The sequence below is a fragment of the Rhinatrema bivittatum genome, chromosome 5, assembly GCF_901001135.1.
Source record: "Rhinatrema bivittatum chromosome 5, aRhiBiv1.1, whole genome shotgun sequence".
In the NCBI taxonomy this organism is placed as follows: domain Eukaryota; kingdom Metazoa; phylum Chordata; class Amphibia; order Gymnophiona; family Rhinatrematidae; genus Rhinatrema; species Rhinatrema bivittatum.
This window is the reverse complement of record NC_042619.1, coordinates 63,042,923-63,061,074: the sequence shown is the minus strand read 5'-3', so window position 1 is coordinate 63,061,074 and position 18,152 is coordinate 63,042,923. Positions and strand designations below refer to the sequence as shown.

The 18,152-nt window shown below is 42.2% G+C and overlaps 1 protein-coding gene across 1 annotated transcript in view; it reads left to right on the top strand.

Moving 5' to 3' along the window:
• TRPC6 (transient receptor potential cation channel subfamily C member 6) overlaps positions 1 to 18,152 on the top strand; it is a 357,579-nt gene that overhangs the window by 296,286 nt on the left and 43,141 nt on the right. The window contains exon 9 of the mRNA XM_029602398.1: positions 9,633 to 9,836. Coding sequence (XP_029458258.1) covers positions 9,633 to 9,836 — 204 coding nt within the window. The remainder of the gene's footprint in view (positions 1 to 9,632; positions 9,837 to 18,152) is intronic.

Below are 18,152 nucleotides of genomic sequence, written 5' to 3'. Positions count from 1 at the left end.
TATGGCCTATGGTTATCAGGGAGTCGTTTTGTTTTGTTTTGTTTTTTTCAAAAAAATGGGTAGGGCTTGGAGGGAGGAGTGGGCTAACACCAAAAGTAGAATTTTCTTTTCATTTTTTGTACTGTGTCCATCTCAAGGGGCAGCGGTGAGGGGTGGGAAAAAGTCTTAAGAGTACTAGAGGTTTTACGGTGACTGGGGTGGGGGAGGGGGTACTATACAGGCTACTCCGACCTTTAAAGAAGATGGCAGTCCTGGTTTGTGGGACTGCCATAATGCACTGCTAAGCAGGGTCATTTCATTGCAGTATTTTTCCAGGTAGTATTTTACTCATTACTGCAGCTTTGTGAATCCCAAGATATTTTTTCCCTCTAAACCCTTAGGTTTGCACCTGAAGTAATAGAAAGGGACGTGACTTGCCAAAGGTCACAAGGAGTGTCAGTGGGAGAAAGAGGCTTTAAACACTGGCTTCCCTGGTTCTCAACCCCTTGCTCTAACATCTTTTGCTCCCAGCTTGCAACCAGCACTTGATGGGCTCAATAAATAGAATCCATTCATCAGATGGGTTTGACCCCTCTATATTCTGATCTGGGATGAAAGCCCCAGTCCTAGAATTTTGTGAGAGTTACTAGAGTTAACTAGCTGGAAAACACTTATTAAACCATTGGTCAGATAATATTATGATGAAGAATTTGAGTGAATTGCAACACCTGAGACTTAAGAATTTTTGTATTGGACTTGATCGGAACCTTAATTGCTTGCATTTGTCATTGGCTATTATTTTGAATCTGCTATTGTACATTTTCATAAGAACATAAGAAATTGCCATGCTGGGTCAGACCAAGGGTCCATCAAGCCCAGCATCCTGTATCCAACAGAGGCCAAACCAGGCCACAAGAACCTGGCCATTATCCAAACACTAAGAAGATCCCATGTTACTGATGCAATTAATAGCAGTGGCTATTCCCCAAGTAAACTGATTAATAACCGTTAATGGACTTCTCCTCCAAGAACTTATCCAAACCTTTTTTGAACCCAGCTACACTAACTGCACTAACCACATCCTCTGGCAACAAATTCCAGAGCTTTATTGTGCGTTGAGTGAAAAAGATTTTTCTCCGATTAGTTTTAAATGTGCTACTTGCTAAATTCATGGAATGCCCCCTAGTCCTTCTATTATTCGAAAGTGTAAATAACCGAGTCACATCTACTCGTTCAAGACCTCTCATGATCTTAAAGATCTCTATCATATCCCCCCTCAGCCATCTCTTCTCCAAACTGAACAGCCCTAATCTCTTCAGCCTTTCCTCATAGGGGAGCTGTTCCATCCCCTTTATCATTTTGGTTGCCCTTCTCTGTACCTTTTCCATTGCAACTATATCTTTTTTGAGATGCGGCGACCAGAATTGTACACAGTATTCAAGGTGTGGTCTCACCATGGAGCGATATAGAGGCATTATGACATTTTCCGTTTTATTAACCATTCCCTTCCTAATAATTCCTAACATTCTGTTTGCTTTTTTGACTGCTGCAGCACACTGAGCCGACGATTTTAAAGTATTATCCACTATAATGCCTAGATCCTTTTCCTGGGTGCTAGCTCCTAATATGGAACCTAACATCGTGTAACTACAGCAAGGGTTATTTTTCCCTATATGCAACACCTTGCACTTATCCACATTAAATTTCATCTGCCATTTGAATGCCCAATCTTCCAGTCTTGCAAGGTCCTCCTGCAATTTATCACAGTCTGCTTGTGATTTAACTACTCTGAATAATTTTGTGTCATCTGCAAATTTGATAACGTCACTCGTCATATTCCTTTCTAGATCATTTATATATATATTGAAAACCACCGGTCCAAGTACAGATCCCTGAGGCACTCCACTGTTTACCCTTTTCCACTGAGAAAATTGACCATTTAGTCCTACTCTCTGTTTCCTGTCTTTTAACCAGTTTGTAATCCACGAAAGGACATCGCCTCCTATCCCATGACTTTTTAGTTTTTATAGAAGCCTCTCATGAGGAACTTTGTCAAACGCCTTCTGAAAATCCAAATACACTACATCTACCGGTTCACCTATATCCACATGTTTATTAACCCCTTAAAAAAAGTGAAGCAGATTTGTTAGAAAACAGGTCAATTTTTACATCGATACAGCTACAATAAAGTTGAAGTTGGCCATAGAGGCAAAAACTCATAATAAAAACTTTTTAAAATATATCCAAAGCAAGAAACCTGCGAGGGAGTCGGTTGGACCATTAGATGACCGAGGGATTAAAGGGGCTCTTAGGGAAGATAAGGCCATTGCAGAAATGGCATTTAAAGATCATACTGATCATCCAGTCTGACCATCCATATCTCCTGCTCAGTTTAATAGTCCCTTCTTTTCCTTCAAAGATCCTCTGTGCTTGTCCCATGTTTTTGTGAATTCTGATATGGTTCTTGTCTCCACCACCTTCACAGGGAAGCTATTCAATGTGTCCATCACCTTTCATTAATTAAATATTTCCTTACATTACTCCTGAGTCTATTCCCTTTTACCTCATCCCATGACCCTCATTCCAGAGCCGCTTTTTCATTGAACCATGAACTTAAAAATTTGCTGGAACCTCTCCTTTAAGAGGAAATTCTCACTGCGGAAATTGTTAGATTTGCCCCCAATTAATTGAAACACAATCTCTTCAAAACTTTAATACTATAAAAATGTTTTTTTTGTGTGAACATTTTCATGAGCAGGGCAATAAGGATGGCCCTTCTGGTAGTAGGAATAGAAACACAGAAAAATGACAGCAGAAAAAGACCATATGGACCATTCGCATCCAGTCTGCCCATCTATCCAATTAATTTAACATTATAATTCTCATCACTTCCTTAGAGATCCCCTGTATTTATCCCATGCTTTCTTAAATTCAAATACCGTTTTTGCCTCCATCACTTCCACTGGGAAGATGTTTCACACATTCTCCATTTCCTACGATTACTCCTGAGTCTACCCACTTTCAATTTCATCTTATGACCTTTGGTCTAGAGCTTCCTTTCCATTGAAAAAGGCTCACATCCTGTAAATGGAACCCTTTGAAATATTTGAATGTCTCTATCATATCTCCCCTTTTTTGCTTTTCCTCTAGGGTATACATGTTTAGATCTTTAAGTCTATTCCCATATGCTTTAGAGTGAAGACTTCTGACCATTTTAGTAGCCACCCTCTGGTCCGACTCCAACTAATTTATCCTTTTGAAGGTGCAGTCTCCAGAATTGTACTACAAAATATTCTGTGAGGTCTCACAACGGACCTATATGGGGCAATATCTCCTCCCTTTTTCAGTTGACCATTCCTCTCTCTATGAGGCCAAGCACAGAGAGAGGCTTTTATCATCACTTTATCCACCTGTTTGGCCATCTTAATATCATCAGATACAATTACCCCCAGATCCCGCTCTTCCTTTGTACTTAGAAGAATTTCACCTTCAATACTGTACCTTTCTCTTGGGTTTTTGCATCCTAAATACATGACTCTGCATTTTTTAGCATTAAATCTTAGTTGCAAGATCTTAGAACATTCCTCAAGCTTCACTAGATCCCTCCTCATGTTTTCCATTCCTTCTTGGCTATCCATCCTGTTACAGATTTTGGTAGTATTGGCAAAAAGACAAACCTTTCTGTCAACCCTTCTATTATGTCGCTCACAAAAATGCTGAAAAGAGCAGGTCCAAGGACGGATCCCTGAGGCACACTGCTAGTAACAACCCCCTCCTCAGAGAAAACTCCATTTACCACTACCCATTGTCGCTTCCCACTCAGCCAGTTTCTAACCCAATCAGTCACTCTAGGATCCATACAAAGGCTGCACAATTTATTTATAAGTCTTCTGGGTGGATCAATGTCAAAGGCCCTGATGAAATCCAAGTACACTACATCTAGCATTTTCCCTTGATCCAACTCTTTGGTCACCCAATCAAAGAAATTGATCAGATTCATCCAACAAGATTTACCTCTGGAAAAACAATGCTGCCCCAGATCTTTCAATTCATTGGATTCCAAAAACTGCACTATCCTCTGTTTTAGCAGCGATTCCATTAGTTTGCTCACCACAGAGCTCAGACTAACTGGCCTGTAGTTCCCAGCCTCCTCCTTGCTTCCACTTTTATGAATAGGAACCACATCTGACCTTTTCCAGTCCTCCAGAACTACTCTAGACTCTAAAGAAGCATTGAAAAGGTCAGCCTGTGGAGCTGCTGTGACATCTTTAAGTTCCCATAGTACCCTCGGATATATCCCATCCGGCCCCGTTGCCTTATCTATTTTAAGTTTAGTTAGCTCCTCATGAATACACTGTTCTGAAAATAGAATGAGGTTTACCTCATTTCCAGTCTTATTTCTGTTTGCTTTTTTTTTTTTTTTTATTTATAGTTTATTGAATTTTCATTTAAAACTTTCAAACAAAAATATCAGAATGTAATTACAATGTTCACTAGTGCTACATACATCTTCCATATAAATGTATTCATCTCTATTACATAACCCATAATGTGGGGGAACTAGATACATATTACTCAAATAAATTCTAAAGAGAGAGAGAGAGAGTTGGCATTTCTATTGACCTTCTATGTCTTCTCCTCTAGTTATATCTTTGTCTGAAATAAAAGTTTCTAAATGTAATGGGTCCCCAAAACTATATTTCTTCCCCCTGTAGTTAATATAACACATCGACGGATATTTAAGAAAAAAAGTAGCCCTAGGGCTAATACTTTAACTTTCAGGGACAGAAAGTGCCTCCTCTTAGCCTGAGTGGCTCGGGAGACATCAGGAAACATCAAAATCTGTTGACCACAGAAATTTAACTCTCTATTTTTTAGGAAATCCCTAAACATCCTATCTTTGTCACTCTCTAACAACATAGACACAAACAAAGTAGCTCTATTTTGTATAATATCTACCGATTCTTCTAAAAAAGTAGAGACACCAATAGATGATATTTCTGGGTTTTCTTCTCCCACCCCTCCAATTTTCTTGGGGAAGTAGAATACTTTAGAGAATACTGGTATTTCATTATCAGAATATTGCAGAATTTCTCTACAATATTTTTTTAACATTTCTATTGGTGAAAGAAGCCTAGTCTGGGGAAAATTCACCAAACACAAATTTCTGTACCTCAACATATTCTCATAATTTTCTAAATCCCTATGGATTGTAAGATTATCTTTAATGTGAGCTACCCCAGTACTTTCTAATAATTTAATCTTATTGGTTACTTTCCCCATTTCTTCTTTCAAACCTTTCAAATCTTTACTATGTTGTTCTATTTGTACTGTATTTGTATTAACTATACCAGACAAAGACTCATTCATCTTCAATACATTATTACTTAAATTAGCGGTCAGTTTCCAAATATCCTTCAAAGTTAAATTTTCAGGTGGTTCCAGTGACCATTATTCTGGTCTCACTGGCTCTCCCTTAGGCAATGTTAATGCAATATTAGATATTTGAAGTTGATCACTTATCTGAGTGTCTCGCACACTGGCTGAGCCCTTCCCATCTTTTGGGTTGCCCACTTCCACATGTGGGGACGCTCCAGAAACTGCCGCTATAGGTTGTGGAGGAGGTGAAGGTCCCTCACCCGGACTTAGTGAAGCAGAAAACTGCTCCTCCTGAATGTCCGTTCGCGGTGACGTTTCAAACCGTCGGAAGACGTGTTCGTCCATAGGGCCCCTCGGTGTTATTGGTGATACGGGAAAGCTTTTAATTTTCCTTTTCCTCCCCATAGACTCGGAAGTACACAGGAAGTTCCACTTTATCTTATGCCACACACTCAGGGGTACCAGCAACTTCTTCAACCTTCTCCGACCTAAGCCGACCAAAGCCGCGCGCCGGTGATGGCAGTGTGCCGTCTGCTGGACGATCTTATAGCCAGCAGACGCCAGATGATGACGTCGGACACGCCTCCGTTCTCGGGTCTCACAGCCTCGCAGCTGTTCCAGCAATACTCAGCGGTCCTGCAGGTAGTCCCTCCCAAGGGTGGCTCAATCGGGGGCGTCTCTCTCTCTCTCTCCACCTTCTCGCTCCCCAATTCTCTTGACTCTGCTGGACGATTTTATAGCCAGCAGACGCCAGATGATGACGTCGGACACGCCTCCGTTCTCGGGTCTCACGGCCTCGCAGCTGTTCCAGCGATACTCAGCGGTCCTGCAGGTAGTCCTTCCCAAGGGTGGCTCAATCGGGGGCATCTCTCTCTCTCTCTCCACCTTCTCGCTCCCCCTATTTCTGTTTGCTTTATGTGGTCTTGTTCCAGGTCCTTCCACAATGAACACTGAACAGAATTATTTGTTAAGCAATTTTGCTTTTTCCTCATCAGCCTCTACATATTCCTCCCCTTCACCTTTGAGTCTCACAATGCCACTTTTGCACCTCTTTTTATCACTCACATATCTAAAAAAAAAAAGTCTTGGCCACCTCTTTTACTATATTTGCTATTTTTCTTCTATTTTGATTCTTGCATTCCTAACTACTTTCCCAGCTTCTCTTAATTTTTCCAGATATTGTCACCTACTTCCTCTTTCTGCGATCTCTTATAGTTTATTAATGCTATTCTTTTCTCCCTTACTGTCCAGCTACTTCTTTAGGAAACCATAATGGTTTCTTTTTCCTCCTTCTTTAGTTACATTCCTAACAAAAAGATTAGTTGCCCTTATGCTATCTTCTTTTAGTTTTGCCCACTGCCCTTTTATTTCCTTTAGAATTTCCTATCCAGCTAACAACTCCTTGAGGTACTTCCCCATTTTTGAGAAAGTAAGCTTTCCTGAAGTCTAGGGCTCTTGTCTTACAATGAACCTTCATCTCTTGCATCCTTATATTGAACCACACCATCCGGTGGACACTAGTTCCCAGATGATCATCCACTACAACATCAGAAATACTGTCCTTGTTGGTAAGGTCCAGTATCGCCCCTTCCCATGTGGGTTCTGTTACCAGTTGACAGAACAGTTCTCCTTGCAGAAAATCCACAGTCTCCCTGCTTCAGGAAGATCCTACTGTTGGGATGTCCCAATCAACATCTGGCAGATTTAAATCCCCTAGCAGCAGCAGCACCTCCTTGATCATGGATACAAGACAGCATGACCCCTTTTGAATGAGAAGCAATACAAATGAAATTGGAATAACAAAGGCCAGAGCTTTCTTAATGCTAACATGAATAAATACTGCTAGTATCTGAGCCATCAATTGTGTGTACCAAGAATCAGTCCTTCTTCCCATCCTCACTTGGCCCGCCACAGGCCAGCAGAGCCAAGCTCAATTGATGGGAATCTCAGCCAGGCGTCACCAGGCAGCCTGTCATAACCAAGCAAGGCTGCCAACCCTTCAGCCTTCCAGACCCACTACAGATGTGGGTCATAGCAGGCCCAACAAGTCAGACACACCAAGGGGTCAAGTCCTGAATTCCCCTTGTAGAGTACAAGACTGGGCAATAGCAGATAAAGTTTACTGTGGAAAAAAGAAAAGTGATGCACATAAAGGAAACTAATCTCAACTACAGGTACATGATGCTGGGTTCCATACTGCAAACTATTACCCATGAAAAGGACCTTGGAATCCTTAGGGACAATTGAAATCCTCCGTTTAGTCTATGGCGGTGGTAAAAAAAAAAAAAAAAGCAAGCAAATAGAATGATTCAGAAAGGAATGAAAAATATCATATTGCCTTTATATTGAGCCATAGTGAGACCACACCTTGAGTATTGTATTCAGATCTGGTCATCTCATTTCAAGAAAGACTTGGCAGAACTAGAAAAGGTGCAGAGGAAGGCAACAAAAATGCTAAAAGGGATGGAACATCATTCCTATGAAAAGAGCCTGCCCAGGCTAGGGTTCTTAAGCTTGGAATAGAAATGGTTGAGAAGGCTATCAAGTTTATAAAATCATGAGGGAGGTGGAATGGATAAATAAAGGATGGTTATTTTACCCTTTCAAATAATACTAAAACAAGAGGATACACTGTGAAACTAATAAACAGCAGATTCAAACTAAAATGTAAAAAATACATTTTCACTCAACTCAGGTACTGGAGACCTGGAAAGTCAGAGGCATTCCTGGGGCAGGAGGTAGGCATTTCAGAAAGGAGCATAGTTAGCTGGGTAGGTTAATCGACTAACTCCGATATTTGGAATTAGCTGGTTAACCTATTCAGCTAACTCTGGCCGCACAGTAAGGCTGGTCTAAACTTATCCTGCTAACTTTAACATAGCTGGGTATATTCAATGGCACTGAATGTTAGGAATTATTAAGAAAGGAATGGTGAAGAAAACAGAAAATGTCATGATGCCTATGTATCGCTCCATGGTGAGACTGCACCTTGAATACTGTGTACAATTTTGGTCGCTGCATCTCAAAGAAGATATAATTGCAATGGAGAAGGTATAGAGAAGGGCGACCAAAATGATAAAGGGGATGGAACAGCTTGCCTATGAGGAAAGACTAAAGAGGTTAGGACTGTTCAGCTTGGAGAAGAGACAACTGAGGGGGGATATGATAGAGGTCTTTAAGATCATGAGAGGTCTAGAATGGGTAAATGTAAATCGGCTATTTACTCTTTTGGTAAATAGAAGGATTAGGAGGCACTCCATGAAGTTAGCAAGTAGCACATTTAAAACTAATTGGAGAAAATTATTTTTCACTCAATGTACAATTAAGCTCTGGAATTTGTTGCCAGAGGATATTATTAGTGCAGTTAGTGTAGCTGGGTTTAAAAAAGGTTTGGATAAGTTCATGGAAAAGTCCATTAACTGCTATTAATCAAGTTGTCTTAGAGAATAGCCATTGCTAATACTGGCATCAGTAGCATGGGATCTGCATAGTGTTTGGGTACTTGACAGGTTCTTATGGCCTGGATTGGCCACTGTTGGAAACACGATGCTGGGCTTGATGGACCCTTGGTCTGACCCAGTAGGGCAATTTCTTATGGTTAAGTTAGCCAGATAAGCGTATCTGACTATCTTACCTAGTCACTCAGTGGCTAAATATGCACCCCTTTGAGCCCAATTTTGAGGAGAGGGTTTGGTACCTGATTTACAATAAGGGGGTATAATTAATGTACTTATATTTAGCTGTTTAAGCCAAGGCACCTTAATTAAAATGCCTTAAGTGGCTGACTGTAGATACCTAATTGTAACTTTAGGAGTCTTAATTTAAGACACTTAAAGTTAGTACAGGTATTAGGATGACCAAAATTATGGCTCCTTTTAAGGCATGCATACCACGCCCTGTCCCTGCCCACTTTTTGGGTATTTAATGTAGGTACCCTGTGGTTTAAGGCACTCAATTTGGATATTAAACCCGTGAACATTGGCTCCTTTAGCACAACCTAAAATATTGGCATTAACAATTACTCTGATTGATGCATAATTTGAACAGCAAAGATCAATGTGCATTAAGGTGCGTATCAGCAAGAGAATATACTAAAGTCCATTCTTTAATATAAAATAGAACCAAGCAGTTATGGTGACTTTGACCACCTATAGCAAAAGTAATTGACACAATGTATTTTGTTGAACATCAGAACAGACAGGCACCATGAGGATAACTGTTCGACTTAATGACCTTAATGGCTAACCCTGTATTTTATTTTGTATGTTTTCTAGGATGATTCTGATGTAGAGTGGAAGTTTGCCAGAGCCAGATTGTGGTTTTCCTACTTTGAGGAGGGAAGAACTCTTCCAGTGCCCTTTAACTTAGTACCAAGTCCGAAATCTTTGGTACACATTTTACTGAGAACAAAAAGTTTCATTTCTAAACTGTTTATTTGTCATAGAAAAGGTTTTCAGGAGGATTCAGAGATGAACAAGGTAACTTATTTTTGCAATACATAATTCAGTGTTAATCTTGTAGGACTACTTCGCTGTTAAGCAATTCAGCAGAGCAGTTGTTTCCAGGCCCTCTCCTGGGTCTCCAAAGTATGCAGATCTCTCTCTTGCATATTCATTATGGATATCCTGAAAATCCGACTGGCTTAGTGTGCCTCCAGGAAAGGATTGGGAAACACTTCAGTATAGGATCTTACCATTGGCAACACTAATGCACAGTGTATAATCTACGCATTGCTTGTATTGAACACTTACAGGTCAATAACAATATTTTTACTGTAATGTTGCTGGTAACAGCATGTTTATTGTATGGGACACAAGAACCAGGGTTTTTTACAGGCCCATGAAACTTGAATGTCTCTACCTACAAGTCTGTTATGGACCCTCAAAAAAAACTGTAGCGATATTAGAACAAATTAGCAGTGATGTCATGACTGGGCATAGTGATCTCCAGGTTTGAAGGGACACCACAATCCTTGAGAAATTATCACCTATTTTCAGCCGAATTTAGAAGCCTAAATTTTCAGCTGAAAGTTCACCAAGTTTAAGGGCCTAAAACTTAAGCCACTAAATATAGGCCTGCTATTCATTTGCCTAGATTTAGGGTCCTGTCCGAGTCATTCATCAACATGCATTACGCCCTAATACCTGCAATAAACATCACAACACGCATTAGTATGGAAGTGGGAAGAGTTGATGGAAATGAGGGTCTGCTAGCGCAGAATGTGGTAGAGTAATGCACGCTAATGTGGGATTTAACGTCAGAAATAACTATACCTTTATTTTGTGCGTTATACCTGCATTAGCCTTGTGTTACCAGAGAGAGAGAGAGAGTGGGGTGGGTAGTTTTACATACACAGTCAGAGGAATTAACTGCAAATTTGATATGACTGACAAATTTCCTACTGTTGGTACCTTTCATTGATTCAAATGATAGAAATTTGACAGTCATATCAAATTTGCAGTTAATTCCTCTGACTGTGTATGTAAAACTACCCACCCCACCCCCACAAACCTGCCCTGAGTTGAAAATGTCCCCTCTTATAGTGTTATATATAGCATGTCAATGCTAATCATGACCATTTTTTTTATTGCGGATGCTATTTCTGCTATATTTATTTATAGCATTTATTTATAGCATTTATAGCATTTATTTATAGCATTATCCCTTTAGCCACTCAGGCGCCAATTTTCAAAACGTTTAGGCTCCTAAAGTGGCCCTTTTCAAAATTTACTAGTCAGTTTTAGGTGAAAATAGGTGTGTGTTTGATAATGTTGCCTTGCTAGTTCTTGCTAGATCTCAACAATTTCCTTGATTCACATCCCATTAGTTGAAGAGAAGACGTGTAAGCTCATGAGAAAAATATGAAGCAGTTACACATGAAAGCCTATGATGTTTCAGTCCCAGGTATTCTCTCTCAAGTAAGCTCCAACTGGGGAAAATACTTTATAAAAATAAAGTATATTATAGGGTCAATTTTCAAAGATAGTTTTATGGGTAAAACGCTGCTTACCTGTGAAAAATCCACTGCCCTCTGTGCTGGGAACAGTATACATGCTGCGGAAAAGGTGCAAACGTTTCCCCATGGGAGAAGGGTTAGGGCTAGCATAGCAAAGTGTCTGCTTTACCTTGTATCTGCAACATATGTATTTCTTTATTAAATTTAATGCTTTTTTAAAGAAATTCACTCAAGTAGGTGGGGTAGAGAGTCCCTGGGGCACCAGGAAAGTTTCCTTTGAAAGTCAAATTACAGGCCCATGGGTACAAACTACCCATGGGCCTGCAAGCATTTCAGGGAGTTTGAAAACTGATCTCTATAGACTTACTTGAATTTTGCAGTAAATGCATGAGAACTGTCAGGGCAGCTGAATTGCAAACATAATGCCTAAAGAAAGGCCAACTGATTGTCAAAAGATAGGCAGTAAATTACCTGGTTTCTATAGGTGTTATATTGAGGTGGTCTTGTGATGTCTATAGGTGTTAAGTTGAGGTGGTAGTACCTAGCCAGTAGGTTACTTTAAAGTTTCATCATTAATTAAGGATTATAGATTTGTTATAACCATGGAATGTTATAGCTCATAGCTGAAAATGTACAAATCCTCCTGTTTTATGGATTTCTAAATCATTCTCTGCAAAGACAGTATGATGCCCAATGAGTTGGCAGCTCATTTTGATATGCAATGCTGACAATGGCTGCAGTGTCGATGAAGGCTACAAAGTCTGCATAGTAACATTATAGAAAGCACAAATTTTATTAAGCCTTGTATAAGAGATTCCAGCACTACATTGCTAACATCAATTCTGGAGGCACCAGATGAAGAAACGTTTTTAATGACTCACTCAGTCAACCAACTTAGCAAAAGACATCAATCTTTCTGAACTAAGGCATGCGATAGAGTCTTAACGTTTATCCATACTTGTTCTAGCTATGAGAGTGTTCTGATATACTGTAACCATAAAAAGAGAATTGCTGTGAAGACAAGAAACATTTCTTTGTCAGAATATCACCAAAATCCATTTTTTCCACATTGCTTTACTTGGAAAATGAAGCAATAAAACTGTAATGTCTCTGATTTGTGATAAGAGGCTTTTGTTTATAAACTTTCCTGTTAATTGAAAGAAGTACCTTTTGAACTTGAGATAAGATTGTTAAGGCAAAATGATTTCACTCTTTTCTGCTATGAGGAGGAGTCTCTTCTTGATCAAGAAATGCATCAGCTCTTTCTATAGAAGATTCAAGGTGCACTGCTGTAGAATTATGACAAATCAAGAGGAAGTATTTGCCTATGTGATCATGCCTGGCTGCCTCTATCAGAAGGCTGATGACTAGACAGGGCCGGGCGCTAGCTTTTTTGCTGCCCTGTGCGAACAATTACTGTGCTTCCTCTCCCCTTCCCGGCATGTATTCAGTCTCTGTCCTGGGCCCATCAAATAAAGCCCAGCTCCCTCCAACAGTATAAACTTTAAAAACTGACACCTTCCTCAAGCGCCGGGTCTTCACCCCCTCCCCGCAATCCATGGCCAGTGCAAGGGTATTATAGCTTTGCACAATGCACGCGTGCACACACACACATGCCTGCCCTCTATTCACACACAGTTAAGAGTTTAACATTTATAACAACATTTTAAATACAAAATATCAAAGTATAGCATTTTGAGGTAAAAATAAAACTTACATTATATTTACATGCACTGCAGTGATGCCAACCAGAAATCCCTGCAAAAAAGACACTTGTAACCCATGTGGTATTAGGCCTGTTGTAATGTGTGTTGTGTGTGGGCTTAACCCTCCAAAAGCCTTATAACACTAAATCACTTCCTATTAGGAGAATACCTCATCTCAGTCACACATGCAGAACATAAACAGACCCTCACCAAATACAAAATAGAGCAACCATACAATAGAAATACAAACTTGCAGTCAAAACCTGAACTGAAAACTACAAGAAGCCAGACACTCTATGCAGTGCAACAGTGAAAAAACAGAACCATCACATTCCTCAAACATCAAATAATAAAATCAAGAAATATAATAAATACATAATCATAGCAGCTAAAACATACTAATATTTCAAAAACAGCTAATGAATAAAAGATCATATATTTTAAAACTATACATTTTTTAAAATGTCCCAAACATCAATAAACTATTTCAAAACAGCAGACTCAAACACCTCTTCATTTCAGTTGCTGGTAAATTGGGATCCACCTGCAGCCCCATGGTAAATTGGGATCCACCTGCAGCCCCATTCTTTCACACACACACCCACAAAACCCAAGCAGGCTTCCATTCTGTCTCTCTCTCTCTCTCTCTCTCTCACACACACACACACAAAATTTCCAGGCATGCTTTCATTCTCTCTCACTCATATGCACCCAACCCAGGAAGGCTCCCATTCACATCCACAAATCCCAGGCACACTCCTATTTATGCATGCATGCACACTCATCCATCCCAGGCAGGCTCCCATTTACACACTCACCCATCCCAGGCAGGTTCCCTTTCACACACACACACCCATCCCAGGCAAGCTCCCATTCACACACACACATACACACACACATCCCAGGCAAGCTCTCATTCACACACAAACACCCATTCACATACACAAACACCCATCCCAGACAAGCTCCCATTCACACACATACACAATGCAACCCAGGCAGCCTCTCATTCACACACACATGCATCCAGGCAGGCAAGGTCCATGGGGATCTTTTATTTCTCCTCAACTTCTGCTGTCACTCCCATGCATCCATCGTTGGGGAGAGTAAGAGTTGCTGTAGAGCTGGAACCTGCTCTGTGCCTCCTCCTCTGTGCCAGCCCTGCAAAAATCAGCATTCGCAGTGCTAGCACTTTTTGTATGCTCATCTCTTGCATCACGAGATGAGCATATGGGAAGTGCTAGCACCATAAGGGTTGAAAACAGCGGGGTCGGGCACATAAGGAGGAGCTGTGGGACGGGCATCCTCTTCTGAATCACAGAGTGGGGCCTCTTACTTCTTTTGCTGCTGGTGGGACTAGGTGTGCCACGCTCTGCAATTGCACAGTTTGCACACCCAGTGGTGCCAGGCCTACCCCCTTCCCATTCCTCCAGCAATGGGGCAGTGCAGGGTATTTCCCTGTATAACTCACTGTACAAAAAAAAAAAAACATTCAAATTCTGGAGTTGTCTAAGTAACAGTAACAACTCCCTCCACTCCCAGGCACATTGTGAAATAATACAAAATCCTGCAAAAACAAAAACACCCAGGTCATATGTAGCGAACCTCAAACCTGCAGTACTATAACAATACTAAATCACAGGATTCACACAGTAATAACTCTACCTATGAAAGGGCAGCAATGGAAAGATTACACCAGGCTCTGAAACAAAAATATACTCCTGTTGGGAAGACACAATGCACATGACTGCTACAGATCCCCAAATGCTAGCAGAAAACATCAGCTTGCCTCAATCATACTTGCAGAACACAGAGAGACCATCACCAAGTAGGGAATAGTTGACCACAAATTACAAATGTTTTCTCCTCACAGCCAGCCAGCCTCCAGCACATTAAGGGCCGGATTTTCAAAAGCCCACGCGCGCCGGGCCTATTTTAAAAAGGCCCGGCCACGCGCGTAAGTCCCAGGGCCAAAGAAAAGCGGCGGGGAGGGGGGGGGGGGCAGGGCTCAAGGCCCCCGGCACAGCAGCCATTTGCCGCTGTGCCGGAGGATCGCGTGCCAGCAGGGTGCCGGCGGGCGCAACCTGCGCCTGCCTGGGGAGGCGCAGGTTAGGGCTAGGGGGTGGGTAGGTTAGGGGAAGGGGTAGGAAGGTTAGATTAGGGGGCACGCATGTGATAAAATTGAGCGTCCATGTGTGTGCGCCCCGGGTAGCGCATGCACACATGGACGTGAGCGCGCAACCTTTTAAAATCTACCCCTAAGTGCACAATCAGTATTTAAATATTCTGCAGAGTTTATTTGTCAATGCACAATACAATCATTCCCTTTGAGTAGTAATTCGTTTTTTACAGGAGTACTGTACAATTGTAGCAGACTTGAAGCCAGGGCCGGAGTTAGGCGTAGGTGACATAGGCATGGGATTAGGCGCCAGATTCTGAAGGTGCCCCAAAACCGGGATTCCCCCTGCTGCTGACTTCAGGGCCAAATCTCCCACCTTTGGTTGTCCGCCCTTGGGCACCTTAATTTTAAATCCAGCCCAGCTTGAAACACCCCACAGCCCTCCCCTCCCCTCCCTTCTTCTCCCCAGGCTCAAACCCATACCCAGCTCACTCTTCCTCCCCTGACTCAGCTCCCAGCTTACTCCCCCTTTCCAGTTTGTTCCCCTCTCTCCCTAAGCTCAATGCTCTCCCCAGTTTTTTCCCTGCCCTGTGCCCCCTCCCTCAATGCCCTTCACAGTTTTTTCTCTGCCAAATTGGGGAGGGTATTGAGCACAATACCCTCCCCAATTTGTTCCCTACCCGTCCCTCCCCCTCTGTTCAGTGCCCTGGCCCAGTTTGCTCCTTGCCCCATGCCTTGCCCAGTGTTTTCCCTGCCCCGTGACCCTTTTCTCCACTTTCCCTGCACAGTTTGCTCCCTGCCCCCTTCTTCCCTCCCTCAGTGCCCTACAGTTTTTTTTCCTGTCCCATGCCTCTTCCCTCCCTCTTCTCAATGCCCTGCAGTTTGCTCCCTGCCCCGTGCCTCCTCCCTCTACTCAGTGTCCTGCCCAGATTTTTCCCTGCCCTCTTCCCTCCCTCAGCTCAATCCCTAGTCAGCTTCAGGTTACCTCTTCCAACTCCAATAAGGCTGACACTGTCCTCTGCCTCACTCTTCTGCCTCAAGCTGCTGCTTTACTGCCTTCTTCCTCTTTGCTGCTTACCCCAGCCCCAGGCAGACTGACATACGGGCCGATACAGTAAGATGCGCGGTTTAGTAAATAAAGATATGCACATTAGGGCCCGCGGTAAAAGGAGGTGCTAGGGACACTAGCGCGTCCCCAGCGCCTCCTTTTTGACAGGAGCGGCGGCTGTCAGCGGGTTTGACAGGCGACGCTCAATTTTACCGGCGTTGGTTCTCGAACCCGCTGACAGCTACCGGTTCAGAAAACGGACGCCGGCAAAATTGAGCGTCTGTCTTCCAACCCGTGGGCCATGGGCACATTTTCAATTTTTTTTCTTTTTTTTAAATTTTGGGGCCTCAGACTTAATATCGCTATGATATTAAGTCGGAAGGTGTACAGAAAAGCAGTTTATCCCATACCTTCTTCAATTCTGATAGTTTTTTTTTATCTACCACCTCCAATGCTATCCACCACTCTTTGTATGAAAACTTATTTTCTGACTTTGGTTCTGTGTCTATCCCCATGGAGCTTCATATCATGCCTCCTAGTTCCAGAGTTTACTTTCCATTAAAAAAAGGTTAGCCTTTTATGCATCTTTAATACCTTACAGTATCTCCCCTGTCTCCCCTAATAGATTATGCATTTTTAGATCCTCAAGTCTCATATCATATGGCTTCAGTTGCCGACATCATACCATTTTAGCAGCCTTTCTTTGGACTGCCTTTAGCCTCTTATTCTTTCTGAGATGTGGTCTCCAGAACTGAACACAGGATTCCATGCGAGGCCTCACCAATAATCTGTTCAGGGGCATTATCACCTCTGATTTTTTTCATCTGGTTTTCCCTCTCTCTATAGTACATCCCAGATTCTTTTGACTCTAACCACTGCCTTGTCACACTGTTTTGCCACCATGAGCTCATCAGACACTATCATCACCCTTAGGACTGTCTCCTGGCTGGTGCATATTAGCTTCTCTCCCACCATCTCATGCAGCTCCTTTGGATTTCTACACACCAAATGCATGACTTTGCACTTTTTTTTCCATTGAATCTCCACTGCAAAGTACTCTGGCCACTCCTCAAGATTTCTTAGATCACTTCTTATTTTAGTTACTCCCTCAAGTATGTCCACTTTATTCCTGATGCTGGTGCCTCTCCTTTTTTTGTGTGCAGGCATTGTTGAAAAGCAAGCCATTTGAACGGTGAGATTCCATAGATACAGAGCTGTGCAATTCAAACAACTTGCCATTAAAATGCGCAGGAGAGCTGGCGAGCGCCCGCTCTCCTGGCACGCGCACAGGCCACTCTCCTGGGCGCGCGATTCAGGAGGGTGGCCTATGCAAATTAGGGCCCGCGGTAAAAGGAGGCGCTAGGGACACTAGCGCATCCCTAGCGCCTCCTTTTTGACAGGAGCGGCGGCTGTCAGCGGGTTTGACAGCCGAAGCTCAATTTTGCCGGCGTCGGTTCTCAAACCTGCTGACAGCCACGGGTTCGGAAAATGGACGCCAGCATAACTGAGCGTCCGTCTTCCAACCCGCGGGCCGATTTTTAATTTTTTTTTTTAATTTTTACTTTTTTTTTACTTTTGGGGCCTCCGCCATGATATTAAGTTGGAGGGTGCACTGCTTTTCTGTGCACTTCCCCGGCGCCGGCAGAAATTAACGCCAGCCTTCCTTGCACCATCATGTTATCCATGCATTGAGACTCCGGAGCTCTGCCTGCCTCTGGGGTCCTGTGCATGGAACAGGGAGCATTTCAGAGAATGCTACCCTGGAGGTTCTGGATTTCAGCTTTCTATGAAAGAGCCTTGCTATTCACTTCCAAGGATAGCAATAGCTTTCTTTAATATACCTGGCTATTTTATTTATTTTTAATATTTTTATGTCACATTAGCCAATGTTCTAAGCAGCTTACATGAAAACATTCATAAATAAGATATAAATTTAGCACAAAATCTACGTCGGTATTTGCGGCA